This window comes from Blastomyces dermatitidis (assembly GCF_000003525.1).
Source record: "Blastomyces dermatitidis ER-3 genomic scaffold supercont1.5, whole genome shotgun sequence".
NCBI lineage: Eukaryota > Fungi > Ascomycota > Eurotiomycetes > Onygenales > Ajellomycetaceae > Blastomyces > Blastomyces dermatitidis.
Window position 1 is genome coordinate 3,372,844 of NW_025544778.1, and position 15,366 is coordinate 3,388,209.

At 46.2% G+C, this 15,366-nt stretch overlaps 4 protein-coding genes across 4 annotated transcripts; 2 read left to right on the forward strand and 2 right to left on the reverse strand.

Annotated features, from left to right (window-relative positions):
* Window positions 1–157: 157 nt before the first annotated feature.
* BDCG_05336 (nucleosome assembly protein 1-like 1) lies at window positions 158–2,973 on the reverse strand. Its single transcript, XM_045421005.1, has 5 exons — window positions 2,649–2,973; window positions 2,480–2,559; window positions 1,636–2,358; window positions 1,228–1,562; window positions 158–1,164 (listed from the first exon to the last, which is right to left on the reverse strand). The coding sequence occupies exons 1-5, from the start codon at window positions 2,693–2,695 to the stop codon at window positions 1,114–1,116; spliced, it is 1,236 nt and encodes a 411-aa protein (XP_045276985.1). The 5' UTR covers window positions 2,696–2,973; the 3' UTR covers window positions 158–1,113.
* Window positions 2,962–9,519, forward strand: BDCG_05337 (ATPase). Its single transcript, XM_045421006.1, has 21 exons — window positions 2,962–3,633; window positions 3,692–3,731; window positions 3,802–4,341; window positions 4,398–4,751; window positions 4,812–4,946; window positions 5,003–5,069; window positions 5,147–5,278; window positions 5,331–5,680; window positions 5,739–5,884; window positions 5,945–6,055; window positions 6,121–6,430; window positions 6,483–6,639; window positions 6,692–7,024; window positions 7,081–7,163; window positions 7,220–7,345; window positions 7,397–7,629; window positions 7,683–7,806; window positions 7,859–7,904; window positions 7,966–8,116; window positions 8,186–8,334; window positions 8,441–9,519. Exons 1-21 carry the CDS (start codon window positions 3,542–3,544, stop codon window positions 8,725–8,727), a joined length of 3,966 nt encoding a protein of 1,321 aa, XP_045276986.1. The 5' UTR covers window positions 2,962–3,541; the 3' UTR covers window positions 8,728–9,519.
* A 2-nt stretch (window positions 9,520–9,521) lies between these two features.
* BDCG_05339 (CMGC/CDK protein kinase) lies at window positions 9,522–12,852 on the forward strand. Its single transcript, XM_045421007.1, has 8 exons — window positions 9,522–10,386; window positions 10,446–10,527; window positions 10,586–10,682; window positions 10,741–10,895; window positions 10,955–10,982; window positions 11,041–11,254; window positions 11,313–11,507; window positions 11,568–12,852. Exons 1-8 carry the CDS (start codon window positions 10,253–10,255, stop codon window positions 12,325–12,327), a joined length of 1,665 nt encoding a protein of 554 aa, XP_045276987.1. The 5' UTR covers window positions 9,522–10,252; the 3' UTR covers window positions 12,328–12,852.
* Window positions 12,643–15,351, reverse strand: BDCG_05340 (D-3-phosphoglycerate dehydrogenase 2). The gene is made up of 7 exons (XM_045421008.1): window positions 14,791–15,351; window positions 14,320–14,627; window positions 13,624–14,213; window positions 13,500–13,542; window positions 13,372–13,430; window positions 13,217–13,298; window positions 12,643–13,123 (listed from the first exon to the last, which is right to left on the reverse strand). Exons 1-7 carry the CDS (start codon window positions 15,093–15,095, stop codon window positions 13,095–13,097), a joined length of 1,416 nt encoding a protein of 471 aa, XP_045276988.1. The 5' UTR covers window positions 15,096–15,351; the 3' UTR covers window positions 12,643–13,094.
* Between the last annotated feature and the right edge of the window lie 15 nt (window positions 15,352–15,366).

Here is a 15,366-nt window from a genome sequence, read left to right on the forward strand (position 1 = left end):
AAAAAAAGTCAATATATACCCTTTTAATTAATTCAAAAAGCTTAAAAATCTTCAGTACTACTAGGAACCTACGGAGCTACGGAGCTTATGTAAGGGGATCCTACCATCTTGTCTTCTCCAGCCTGGCAGATGTCTCCAGGGCTTGGGCTGGGGGTGTGGCGATCGTTGTTTCAAGAATATCGGATGGTGTTTTAGATTTTTATTCCAAGTTTGTTCTGTTCTTTTTCTTGTTTTATCATATACATGTATGTACTCTGTACACGCTTCTTTATATTTGCACCTCTATCATTCATCATGTTAGAAGATGTGCGTGTACATCCTCTAAAAAAAAATCGTGGCGAAAATTCCTCATCAGAATGTCATGTCCGTGGTACTACAATTTTCTTTGCTTATTTTGTTGTTTAAAAAACAATGCGCCAGAGTAAAGCAAAGAGCAGAGGTGGGGTGGGGGGGCGACAGGGTAAAACAATTAAAACAATGACTTTTGTTGGATTCGATTTATAACACACTTCTCCTTCTAGAATATAGAAAACGATGGTCCAACGGGTATTGCAACAGGCCCAGCATTGGTGGCTAAAAACTATTTTACCCGTTTCTTAGGCTGCCGCGTCCGGAAATACAAAGATACAGTGCAGATAACGTGCGTGTCTGGGTATGGAGTATCTCTTGCTGTCATGAATGCACGAAATCCCAACCACAAGGACCAAGGTAAAATGACGGTGCAGATAGCTTTTGTTTTGGTTGTGTGAGGGTGTATATCCCTTTGAAGATAGAGAGCAGAGAACATAGCAAGGGGGAACGGAGTTTTGGATGAGAAGGGAAGGGAGGGAAGAAATGGAGGAAGGACGCAAGGTCCATATTATGTGTATTATTAGGCTCAATCTTAACGCATAAGTAATAGGAAGATAAAAAGAACTCAAACTGGGAAATTTTCACATGAGTATGTCAAATTAGGTAGCATAGGCGAAAAAGCGAATAAAAGAAGAGGCAATGGAAACAGGTAGGCAATGCGAATGGTTTAAAATGGATTTAAAAAAAATAGGGGAAAGGGGAAAACGGGACTCCCAGGAACAACAACTAGACTACTTTTGTAAATATAATAAAGGCCCTTGTCTAACTCTGCTTGCATTCGGCAGCCTCCTTTTTAGGCTTCGTTCCGTCGTCCTAGTAAGTCTGAGTTAGCCACATATATTCTTGAACTTGTAAAGAATTTTTGAGCTCTCTTACCTCCTCATCGCTTTCATCATCCAAATCCCCGTCCGATCTTCGATCATCATCGTCGTCATCGTCGTCATCATCCTCATCGTCGTCATCGAAGTCATCCATGTCCATCTCCTCGTCGTACTCCTCAAATTGAAGGGCTTCTCCGGTGAACCAATCGACAGCCCGGGGAATGAGTTTCTCTTTGATGTCTTCACCAAGGGTATAGTCCAACTCCAGTCGCTCTTCAATGTCGGATTCCGCGTCGTCCTCGCCGTTGGCAGGTGGTTTTGGTGGGGAGAAGAAATTGAAAAACGAATCCGTGGGTACCTTAACCTTCACCACGCGGGTCTGCTTGGTGCCTAGATATGATAAATAACGATGGTTAGGATATTGATATTTGCCGTTGTACTTGGATACAATAAAACTCCTTACTCTTATTTCGTTGCTTTTTGCTCTCATATCGGACGGTGAGATCTTTGCCTTCTTTCCATTCAATCTCGTCGCCCTCGGCATGATCGTAGATGAAATCGCCACCGTAACCACTTTCTTCCTGGTAGTAATAGGTCTTCGAGATAGTTTTGTTGGTAAAGAACTGGTTTTCGGAAAACTCGAAAATCAGACGGAAACCAGGACGTTCGAGATATTCCATGCGAATGTCGGTCAGTTGCTTTAATGCCTCCTCATCTCTCTCGGTGATCATTTCAGAAAGAGAGATATGGTTCTTCATGGCAGAGAGCCAGAACTCAGGGATACCAGCAGCGACTGGTACATCAGCATCCTCCGATTTGGGTTCATCTTTTGCCTTGGGTTCCTCCTCCTCTCCGTCCTCTTCGTCCTCTTCTCCAGCCTTCACTTCATCTTCAGTAGGTTCGGATTGTCCGTTGACGATGGTCGCACGTTTACCGTATAGAGGCTCGAACTTAGCAAAGTATTCCTTTTCTAGCTCAAGAACTTTCTGTTGGAACTCTGCCTCGAGTTTCGAATGCTCCTTCTGGATTCCTTTCAGGCCAGCTACGCGGCGGCGGACGGGAGCAGGGAGAGACTCGATATAACCAGATGATCGGCCAACCAAAGAACCAAGTCTCCCTTGGATCATAGACACTAGTCTCGGGTTTTGCGCAAAGAGCGACGCAGCTGCTGCACGGTCGAGATCCTCTGCAAATTCCGACACTTCCTGGTTAGTTGACATAAAAAACACTGATGCTGAATAATCACACTCTAGGGCGAATGATATATATATATATATATATATATATAAGAAAGAAAAGTGACACACCTTCTTTAATACTGGCGACACCAGGTTGTTGGGCGTGGGACGAGATGGGAGCATTGTTGGCTGGCGTGTTCTGGGGGGTGCTGTTCGTGATTGTCGAATATTAGCGGTCAGAAACGGTTTGGGGATGGAATGACAAAAGTGACAAGGTGGGGGAGGCTACACGACTTACGGAGCTGTGGGAAATTCCACCTTCTTGTTTCTGATGGGTTCCGACATTCTTGTGGGCAGACTGGAGGGCGCGTAAAAGAAGGTATTGGAGGTATGCGGGGAGGGGAGAAGTGATAGGAGGAGAGTCAAGGAGGAAGAGTTGGGAATTGATATGCTTTTGGGGAATTTTTTTCTCAGCGGCGAACCGTATCGATGGGGCGTATTTTTGGTGGGAAGGGTTAGCGCCGTTTTGGTTGAGGGGCCTTGGCAGTGGACAATTACTATGTATATATACAGCGTAATCAACACATAACTACGGAGTTAACTAATAACTAGTAAAATTAAAATTAAAAAATAAGAACTCCGTAGTTCTTGTAGATTAATTTAGCTTGTTGAGGGCATCTAACTGCATATAAATCAGTAGAAGTACAGGACGTCTACTTGGTGTAATTACTTCTCTTATACCAGCCTCAACGTGTAAATACATGCATGTTACAGAGTAAGGAACAATGAATGGCTTCCTCACATTCAACTTCTCTGCCCAAACAAAGAACTAAGGAGGTTACCTAGGTATAAAGTACTCAGGTAGACATTCTTCACACTCTCCTCTATTTTAATCAATGATCCCTTGCCCAGCAGCAATTATTAGAAACGAGTGCAAACGCGGCCGTTTGACTCTGGTGCATTGGTCACATGATGATAAGCGATAAGGCTTGTTATCCCCAAAGACTTCAAGCTCCGGTCTCTCTTTTGCGGAGGTTCGGGCTTCGACCATACCATATCGATTACCAGAAGCTCTATTCGATTTCCGTTCGTGTTTTTTGTGGATCTCTAGATAACCAAAAAATCCGTCTTGGAAGATGCTCTTCTGGAAAATAGGATTTTCTTAGAGCGTGTGATGAGCGCCTGAGGACCATGGCGGGACGGGAGCACTCTGCGGACCGGGCCAGGGTTAGTAGTGGCCCGGAGCCCGCTTTCGATTATCGAAGATCATCAATAAGAAGCAGGTACTTATAACCAGACGCGTTTTAAGATACACCGGCGCTTTACTGATCATCTATGTAGTGCTAGTATCATATCCGATGTTGAAATGGCGCAAGATGAGGTCTGTATACTTGCTCTATGACGCCGTGCCATGCGAGCAGCGGAGGGAATGAATTTTGACGTTTAGATAGATCTATGCCGGGCCCATGTCAGAAAGCATCCCCTCCAGTGTTGCCTCGTTTGTCCCTCGCCGATCGCGACGTGAATCGCAACTGAGCTTCACTTACTTCCCAGACACCCCCGAGGTGCCGGAGTGGACAGTTGAAGACGCCGTTGAAGATGAAGATGAAGGCACAAACGGGTATGCGGAAGGATATGAGGTTGACATTGAAGAGACACCGCCGAGCTCTAGCCGCATTTCAATGGACTCCCATACTGCGAGAGATTCCTTCGATGCCCCGTTGTTGCATCGAGTCGACTCCACGAAAGACTCTACCGGACGTCAGTTGCTGGGCGAAACGACCAGCCAGAAAATATACGTTGCAACGGAAGACTTGACGGCAGTCATTGCAGGTTTCAACACCAGTATTGCTGGTTATCTCCTATACCTGGCAATCTGTCTCCTGTCATGTGGACTAGGATACCTTCTGTTACGATGGCTTCCCCGATGGCGTGTGAGACTGACCGGCACCCCAACACCATTATGCCGATGCCAATGGGTTGTTGTCGAGGTAAGGAATTGATATTCAAATTTCCTGAATGGCTCCCATGGCTGAAAAAGATATAGGACCAATGGGCGCAGTTCACGATTCATGAAGTCGTCAGTCAACCTTATGATCTCCCGTTATCCACTGTCTTCGGCGCTCCGATTAAGGAGGTTGACACTCCTATGTTTGACGAGGAGCATGATCCTGTTCTTCCAAACCTACGGTTCCTGGATTATCGCTATATTCGCTTTTACTATCATCCTGCCGAGGACCTCTTCCTACAGTGTACGGGCTGGAAAGATCCTTCCTGGACGAACATTAAAGCTTTGCGAATTGGATTAACAGCGGAAGAGAGGGATTTTCGGGAACAAGTATTTGGCTCGAACATAATAGATATCAAGGAAAAAAGTATTCCACAAATCATGGTTGACGAGGTGAGCTCTCCTTCGTTTTCTTCCGCGACAAGTGCGACGGCTTAACTCCTTCACCTCCAGGCCTTCCATCCGTTTTATATATTTCAAGTTGCCAGTCTGATTCTCTGGTCAATGGATGAATATTATTATTATGCGGGCTGTATTTTTATTATTTCAGTCCTCAGTATTACGACAACCACCATAGAGACAAGATCGGTATTGTACTTCTCAAGTGCTGAAATTTCAAGGGTTGTCCTAACTCTGAGCGTTAGACAATGCGGCGACTTAGAGAAATTTCACACTTCGAATGTGATGTGCGAGTATTAAGGAGCGGATTTTGTAGGATTTTCTTTTCTTTACCGCAATCAGATTTTCCTCCTAAGCAATGTTATACATCGAATGCTGATAATTTATAGGGAGATCTATCCAGTCACAGGAGTTGGTCCCGGGCGACGTGTATGAGGTCTCCGACCCGTCCCTCACTCAAGTTCCATGCGACTGTCTCCTCCTAACAGGAGACTGTATCGTCAATGAGAGCATGCTGACAGGTTCGCCAAAACCTTGACTGTCTTCGAACTCGCCATACTGAACCAGAACTAGGTGAATCCGTCCCTGTTGCAAAATCTCCAGTCACAAACGAAGCCCTTACTTCTCTCGACATCAGTGCGCCATCTGTCCAACCGAATGTGGCAAAACATTCTCTTTTCTCTGGAACAAGGATAGTAAGAGCCAGGCGACCACAAGATCCTAAAGACGATGAAGCCGTGGCATTGGCGATGGTGATCCGGACCGGTTTTAACACTACAAAAGGTGCCCTTGTTCGCTCAATGCTCTTTCCTAAGCCGTCTGGCTTCAAATTCTATCGAGATTCTTTCCGGTATATTTCGGTCATGGGCATTATTGCTACATTCGGATTCATTGCATCATTCATAAATTTTGTCCGTTTAGGTGTATGTGAGACGACTCCTTTATCGGTTAAGAAAAAGTTTTGGTCTAACTATTTGTCAGCTCCCGTGGCATACTATCATTGTCCGTGCTCTTGATCTGATCACCATTGTCGTTCCGCCCGCACTGCCTGCGACTTTATCGATTGGTACAAACTTTGCCCTCTCTCGGCTGAAAAAGGAGAAAATATTTTGCATTAGTCCTCAAAGGTAAATTTTCGAATGAGGAGAAGCAATCCAGTAACACGTCGCTGAAAAATCATCTTATAGGGTCAATGTTGGCGGGAAACTCAATGTAGTTTGTTTCGATAAGACCGGGACGCTGACGGAGGATGGCCTTGATGTCTTGGGGGTTAGGGTAATCCGTAAACCAGACTTGAGGTGACTAAATATCTTAACGCAATAGAATTTGCGGTGATTCCGACTGACTTTAGGTGCTATACTAGATTTAGTGACCTACTCCCTGAATCATCAGCTATCCTTCCTCATCAGTCGTATGAAAGGGACCCGACGATGGACTACCATACGAATAGGCAAATTCTCTATACGATGGCAACTTGTCATTCCTTACGTGTGGTAGATGGTGAACTAATCGGCGACCCCCTGGACGTGAAAATGTTCGAGTTCACTGGGTGGTCCTTCGAAGAAGGGAGCCATAATGCTACAGACATGGAGATAGACCGTGACTATGGGTCTCCATCTATCGCCAGGCCGCCAGCTGATTTTTCTCCTGATTATAATGAGAATGAACCAAATGTATGTATTCATTTGAAGTATCTTGCACCTCAGCTAACCATCCATACAATAGAACAACCCACTCGAGCTTGGAGTCCTTCGGTCGTTCGAATTCGTCTCCCAACTTCGCCGGTCAAGTGTTATTGCTCGACAGTTTGGCGACCCAGGTGCCTTCATTTTCGTAAAAGGAGCCCCTGAATGCATGAAGGATATATGTCTTCCCGAAAGCTGTGAGTAGGCTAGCGCAGTTAAACTATGTTTCCAGTCTAATATTGCGAACAGTACCACCCGATTTTGAGGATCTGCTTAGCTTCTACACCCATCGAGGTTTCCGTGTTATTGCCTGTGCAACGAAGCATGTCCAGAAGCTCAGTTGGATAAGGGTACAAAAACTACATCGATCGGAAGCCGAATCTGATCTCGAATTCATTGGCTTCATCATCTTCGAGAACAAGCTCAAGCCTAGCTCCAAAGATATCATTACGGAACTTAATCAAGCTCATATTCGAAACATCATGTGTACTGGAGATAATATCCTGACTGGCATTAGTGTTGCCCGGGAATGCGGTATTATAGAGGCGTCAAGTCCTTGCTTTATACCCCGGTTTGTTGAAGGTAGGTAGAGCTGGCTCATGTTATGTTCCCGACAAAATTTCTTAACTATTTTTCAGGAAATATTTTCGACCCGAACGCCCGTCTGTGCTGGGAGAATACAGAAGATTCTGACTATGTACTGGACGAAAATACTCTGACGGTATGTTTATATTTTTTATCGCTCCCAATGTGACTTATTACCTAACAATGCAACAGCCCATTCCGGCTCGAGGTGGGACTGATCTGTCTGTGCCTTATCGCGGTCCTCATTACTTCATAGCAGTAACTGGGGATATTTTTCGATGGATTGTTGATTACGGATCTACTGAAGTCTTAAATAAAGTATGTCTTCCGACTGCTTTTCACGAGTCAACCCTAACGGGGTTAAAACAGATGCTTGTTCGCGGTCAGGTGTTCGCCCGCATGTCACCTGATGAGAAACACGAACTCGTCGAGAAACTCCAGTCTCTGGATTACTGTTGCGGGTTTTGTGGTGATGGGGCGAACGACTGCGGAGCACTGAAGGCTGCGGATGTTGGTATTTCGCTCTCCGAGGCGGAGGCGTCAGTAGCAGCCCCGTTTACCAGCCGAGTGTTTGATATATCATGCGTCCCAAAAGTTATCAGGTAAAATAAATTCATTATACTGACATCAGGTTTCATGCGCTAATGCGACACAGGGAAGGAAGAGCGGCCCTAGTCACAAGTTTCTGTTGCTTCAAATTTATGAGTTTATATTCTGCAATACAGTTCACTTCTGTGAGCTTTCTATATGCTTCCGCGTCAAATCTAGGAGATTTCCAGGTAAGCCCAGTCAGGCACCAAGCACAAGTGGAGATTGCTAATCAGCGAATAGTTTCTATTTATCGACCTTCTCTTGATATTACCGATTGCAATATTTAGTGAGTTTTTCTCTGCTGATGACATCCTATATTATCTGGCTCATTTTAACCGTTTCTTTAGTGGGCTGGATTGGACCGAGCTCTTCACTTTGTCGCAAAGCTCCGACCTCGAATCTAGTTTCCCTCAAAGTTTTGGTTCCCCTACTTGGCCAGATCGGTATCTGTATCATAATGCAGCTCATCGTTTTTGAGACTGTCCAGTTCCAAGACTGGTAAGGAAACCATCCCCGTATGATTTCTAAAAATCTAACTCCTAATGATTCCCCCTTTTCCTCCTTTAGGTATATACCACCAAGAAAGAAATCCAATGATACAAACGTGAAAAATTCACAAAATACAGCGCTTTTCCTTTTGTCTTGCTTTGAGTATATATTCTCCGGGCCTGTAATCAGCGTCGGGCGTCCCTTCCGGCAGCCAATGACTTCGAACGGTTTGTCAATTCTCCTCCACCACTGTTGCTCTAGTTCACTATTCCATCTTCTTTACTTCGTGCTCTTCTACTTTTACCAGAAACTGATTGAGAGAAAACAATGCAGTACCTTTTGTTGTCACCATAATCGTCACGTTGCTATTTTCTACATACATGCTCTTTGAGCCAGCGAGATGGTTATTCAATTTCATGCAACTTACGGAGATGTCTAACCCGTTCAAAATTTGGATAATGGGGCTAGCGCTTATTAGCTTTGCCATCGCATGGTTTGGGGAGAGACAGATTTTCCCCAGGTTGGCTCGCCTTGTTGGCCGCTTTCATTGTTGGCTTCGTCCAGACCAAGCGAAGCAACGACGTCGGTTTAAGATTCTACTTGAAGAGTCATACATATAGTTGGACATTACTTATTGTATACTCCTCCCATCTTTCGGGTTATTCGGTTGTCGCAGATGTCACAATAGGAATACCTGGCTATTTAGAAGTCGGTGAAATATCAACTATTTCGGGCAGTCCTGCTATTGTATAACGGAGAGTCGACGACCGACCCCATTGTGTATAATTCAGACAACATCCACTCGAATTTAGAAGACTAATGTATGGCTTTCAGGGATGTTGTAAAAACGTATAACTTTATTTGCATGTCTTTATTGGAAGCGATCATGGGGGAAGAAATATGATACAAATATATATCCTCTAACGCATGCTATCCATAGCACCCATCTGCTTATCCGAAATTCGGAGTTGCTCAACACAGCACGTAGCTCCCCGCGTAAACTCCGCCTATAGCGTCCGGCCGTACACGACCGGGTAGCTTCATTTCGTCGTAGGGCTCCATCTTTCCAACGATATTCCTTTCCATTTTCCACACCTTGAGTCATCATCGAAACGTCAATTCAATGTTCCCAAGGGTGCTTCCAACCGAGAAGAGCAGGGCCGTCTTTCTTGGCGCGATACATCAACTAAAGCAATGCACATGGAACAAGTCAGAATACACAAAGTAAATCTCCGTGGTATACATAGGAATCTGCTGATTGTGACGTACGAAGAACCACATGCTAGCCCCAAGAGCGGTTGCCGCGAATCGGTAGAGTGGCCGGCTTGGGCGGACTTGAATTGGGTGCTTGGAAGGCATGGTTGGAGGAATCCAATCGGATAACTTTGTTCGGGGATAACAGTCAGTAAAGCGCAAATGCAGGCAAATTGCAAATTCAATTGTTAGGAGCATACCTTCAACTGGGCTATGAGGGACACGATTGAACATGCAACAGCGAGATGAATTCAATTGCAGCGGGAGGAATAACAAGCTCATCAGAGCCGAGTCACATGATCGGTATTTTCTGTTTCAGGCCTAGCGTGGATTTTTCAACTGAAGCCGTCGCTTTTGCGCCGCAGCTTGGTATGAACATCATCTTCCAGAGCCGGCATCGCTGCTGTTCAACCACCATTTGACGACCAGGAATTATATTTTTTTAAACTTCTTATACGGGCGATAATCTTGCGACATATGCTGATATCGCAGGAGTGAACGGATAGATGCTTGGAGCCGCCGTATTCAAACGGGACCACTGGAGCGTCGCGTTTCTGCGCGAATATTAACTATTTGGCTCATTCCTTTTTCTAGCTATACAAAAAGCTCTATATCGGACGTTCCGAACTTTCTACAGCCTTTTGGTCGAACCTTGGATTATCCTTCCTTCGTTATCGAAGCCACGTCCCTATCTTGGATGCAGCACTGTGAAGAGAACCGATGTACGCTCAGACTGCCGGCCACCGCATAATCGCGCCGACACCATAAGGGTGCTCGTTTTTCTTGTCGATGCTGTGTGGAAAGCCCTAATGAAAACCTTTGCTTACTGGAGGTCCAAATATTAAATAAGTCTCCCGAATTGAGGGAAGGCTGGTCAAAATTTCGACGAAGATGGTCATCCCCAACTCCTCACCTCAATCCAGAATTCCTTTGGAACGCGATGACCACGGAAATCCGCGATTCCATGGCTGCTCGAGTATTAGAGAGTTTGAGTTTCTGGGGAAGCTTGGAGAGGGCACATTCGGGTATGTTGGGAACGATACAGATTTCTTGTGATGACGAAAATCTTATTTACAAATCCTAGCGAGGTATACAAGGCCCGCTCCAAACGGTCGGGTGCCATAGTTGCATTGAAGAAGATCTTAATGCACAATGAGAAAGATGGGGTAAGTTATCCGTGCTAGATATATTTTGTATCTACTTTGTCTAATCTGCCTACCGTAGTTTCCTATAACAGCCCTGCGAGAAATAAAACTTCTCAAGATGCTTTCGCACCCGAATGTTCTACAGCTCCAGGAAATGGCGGTTGAGCGCCCTCGAGGTTTGTTTGTACCGTGTCTCTCTGTCTTCGTTTCAGGGTGAGGCTTACAATTGAAAAGGGGAAGGAAGGAAAAAACCCAGCATGTATATGGTCACTCCATATATGGACCATGATCTTTCAGGCCTACTAGAAAATCCTAGCGTCCACTTTACAGAACCTCAAATCAAGTGTTATATGCTACAACTCTTAGAAGGCCTACGGTATTTACATGAGGTGCATACTTCCATGGTTCCCGGGCGTTTGTTTCAATGCCAAGCTAACTAATGGCTTAGAATAAAATATTACATCGTGACATGAAAGGTTAGAAAATAAAAACTTTAAGAGACTTGTTGCAACAACATACTGACAGAATTTCCAGCTGCGAATCTTCTAATCAACAATAAAGGAATACTTCAAATTGCAGACTTCGGTCTGGCTCGACCATATGACGAGCCACCACCACAACCTGGCAAAGGGGGCGGGGAAGCAGTGAGAGAGTACACGACGTTAGTTGTCACTCGATGGTATAGACCGCCAGAACTCCTACTTCACCTTCGGAAGTATACTACTGCTATCGATATGTGGGGTGTTGGGTAAGCGAGCCTGCGATGGGTTAGAACTACATTTAGCCCGTACTAACTCCTCACACAGCTGTGTCTTCGGAGAAATGTTCAAGGGTAAACCGATTCTCGCTGGGAGCAGTGACATTAATCAGGCCCATCTCATCTTCAACCTTGTCGGCACCCCAACAGAAGAAAACATGCCAGGATGGAGCTCATTACCAGGGTGTGACGGCGTGAAGAATTTCGGCACCAAGCAAGGCACCCTTGCCACTGTTTTTAAAGAGTGCGTCACAGATATCCCAAATTTATAACGCATTCATATTAATTCTAACATATCACGCAGGCAAGGACCAGGAGTTATATCTCTCCTAGGTGAATTCCTTAAGTTGGATTGGCGCAAGAGAATCAATGCTATCGACGCCCTTCAGCACCCCTACTTTCGCACTCCCCCGTTCCCTGCTCGGCCTGGCGACCTACCAACATTTGAAGATTCACATGAGCTCGACAGAAGGAAGTTCCGTGGCCAGAAGGCCGCACTACCTCCTGCCCCTGCAGGAGGCTCAGTAGGCATGGGGCCCAACGGCGAATGGACTTCTGGATCAGGATCTAGGCAAACTACCGATCAGAGATCGAGTCGGATCCCGAATGCAGCTCGTGGCCCTCCGGCAAATGGAGCTCCCGTAGTCGGTCGTCGACCTTTCGACAGTCGCCTTCCTGACGTCTCGCACTCCCAGAGGAGACAGGGATCGGCTGAACCGCGCGGGCATCTTCCCGCTTGGCAACGGGATTCTGCGCTACCTCCCAAACCCCCTGTATCTTCCCATCAGCCATGGACAGGAGGCCAGAGCTGGCGGGGGGACATTCGCTCCGAACCTAGACGAGACGGCCCGCCGCCTCGCCGGGAAGGCGGCTTGGATTCATATGTCCCGACTTACGACGGGCCGTCTGATCGTCTCAGAGACCGGGACGACGGTAGACGAGATACTGCGGAACCGCGGGATTATGATTGGGATCGTTCGAGGAGACGGAGTCGAAGCCCGGAGCCGAGACATAGGACTCGGTCCCGGGAAAGTAACCCATACTACGATCTTCACCGGCGATGATATCTGTGGCCACCACTTCGGTGAACCACAGTATCGTCCGGGGTAAGAAGTGTTAAATATTCTATACTTTTTAGCGAAGCATGCTACGTGGAACCGAATCTAGCTGGAGGTATACTTAACAAAGCCATTTATATGAAATAGGTCATGGAAAGCGTGGCAATTTAATTAAATCCGGTAGCATGGGCGGCGTTATTTGGCAGTTGTCCTTTGTTCTTACTGGTGGTTGGGTGGTGGGTGTTCTGGGCTTTGCGATTGAGAGGGAACGCGGTGTATTGAAAAAATCACATATGAATAGAAGTATTTCCTCCTCAAAAATTCGAAGGACTCCGTAGTCAATGACTTATTATTACTTTTGTTTATAATGCATGAGGTAGGGAAATATGCATATATATTATTACTTCTAACGAACGAGTGATTCGGAAATATCATTGATCAGACATTCATGGTGGACAGAGAACAGATGGAAACATGTAAATTACCCGGCCCTATCCCAATGACAGACAGGTAAATCTTCGTATCCCGTCATCTTTGAAAATTGTTTCCAGAGCCTTCACTTTTGAAACAATACAACCGTCCCGATACCAACGCCAAAAAATGGGGCAAAGAGTTTTTTGTCTGTTGAGAGACGTACGTGATGAAGAAATATCTAGTGGTGAGTCTGCTGGCTGGTCGATACACAAACACAGCCTGTGCCTAAATGTCGTTGAGTAGGTAGGTAGGTAGGTAGGTAGGAAGTTAGGTAGTTAGGTAAAATCAGGGTGGTGCACTTAATATAAGATTCGGGTCATAATTCGAGCTAGATTAAAACCCACTTGTTAGTTTAAAAGAATTCCTTTTGTTTTGATAGGGAAGGAAAGCCGTGGTGGGGGTGGGTATATTTTGCACATACAGGGTAAGCCCTCGAGCCTTTTATAAAGTTCCTTGATATCGCTGGTATGGACGTCGCTGATGTCGGCCATCAGATATGCGACCTGTTGTGCGCTGTTAGCTACTCCAGATAAAATCGTATGGCCCGTTTCCTAGCGGGAGAACAGGATTGCGTACATCACCGCGACTATCTGTCATTTGTTTATCTACGTTGTGGTCGCTTAGGATTTCGTTTACTAACAGGCTTTATTTAGTATTAGAATACTCATTCAGGGATGATGAGCTGGTGAAGATCTTCTACATACCTTCCCGCAGTACACCGGGGATATTTTGATGAATGAAAATGACCTATTTTACAACACACATTTAGCTTTGCTTTCCACTTATTTCATATGTATTTAGGAAGCAGTCTTCAAAAAATCCACTCACCCGGCCATGGTCAGGCTCGTCCATCGTCAAGGACCGCAGTTTCACCTCGGGCATATTGACAGCCCCCAGAGTCACACCTTCATTTACATAGCGCACCAGGGCCTCAGCAACTTCAATGCCAATCGCGCTCTGCGCCTCCTCGGTACTCCCGCCAATATGAGGCGTGAGGATCAGGTTCTTCAAGCCCCTCAAATCCGTACCCCACTTGTTAAGGTCATTGTTGAAATAGTCCCCATTGCCCGCGGGTTCGTTGGGGTAGACATCCAGCGCCGCGCCGGCGATTTTGCCCTCGCGCATCGCCTGTATTAGAGCGGGGATGTCGACGACGCTCCCGCGGCTGGCGTTGATGAGGTAGCTTCCGTATTTCATCTGGCTGAATTGTTCTGCGCTGATCATGTTCTTCGTCTCCGGTAGCTCGGGTACGTGTAGCGTTACGAAGTCTGCCTCCCTGAGCAGGGCTTGTAAGGTCGGCACTTGTCGTGCTGTTCCCATTGCCATCAGATTGACAACGTCGTAGTATATCACGTTCATACCCATCGCGTCTGCGAGGACGGACAATTGAGAGCCAATATGACCATATCCGACGATGCCTGTAGAAGTATATATAATAAGCCCGCCATTCCCCCCAATACAAACGGTACGAAAAAATAAAATAATAAAAATAAAAGCAAAGAACCAGAATTGATATGAACTCACCAAGCGTCTTCCCGCGCACCTCCCAGCACTTATTGCTCACCTTATTCCACATCCCATTATGCATCTCGCTCGAGCGGTCACACAGCTGTCGAGCCAGCGAAATGATCTCGCCAATCACCAACTCCGCCACGCTGCGCGAGTTGCTGAAGGGTGAGTTGAAAACTGCCATGCCATGCGTCGCGGCATACTGGAGGTCGACCTGGTTCGTGCCGATGCAGAAGCAGCCGATGGCGATGAGGTTGCGCGCCTCTTTGAGTACCCGCTCCGTTAGCTTGGTCTTGGACCGTATGCCAATGACGTGCACATCCCTAGATTGATGAGAAAAAAAGTGGTTTCGGAATTAGTTTTTACTTGAGCTTTTCTGCCAATTGCGTGGGCGTGGGTGCGGTGCGGCTTCACCATAGCCCCGCGGGGGGGGGTTGGTTCTGGAGGATGGCGGGCTGGAGGGGGTCAAGAGGGTAGGCAGCACACCGAATCTTTTCAATCAGCTCATCCTCCGGTAACGAAGACTTCAGGTGCTCGACCTGGTAGCCCTGTTCTCGCAGAATATCCCTTCCGGTCTGGTTTACATTTTCCAGAAGCAAAATTTTGATATCCTCAGTCGCAAAGGGTTTCAATGGCTTGAGGGCTGCGGTGCTTGTGGCTTGCGCGGTGGGATGACTGGATGGTGAGGAGTAGAACACTGCGGAGGGTGAGGTGGAAAAGCTGAAGCTGCGGGAAACACGACGAACGTGTCCCTCCGGGGGAGCTCTTATGTCTCTTGCGGCGGACATCATGGGGAGTTGATTTAGTTGTTCTTGGGACAATTGGAGTGGGCTTGCACAGAGAGGTTTGTTCCGCTTGTTGATCGGCGAAAAACTATAAAAAAAAAAAAATGATAAAGAAAAAAAAAAATGATCAAAAAATGATCAAAAAATGATGCAATGGAAAAGAAACTTTTGCTCTCGGTGAATAGAATGGACCGACCTCTCTTTTATAGTTTTCTGCCCACTCTGAACAGCAGGGATACTTGCTTTGCCAGTCTGAGTCACAATAATTTTTATTTTA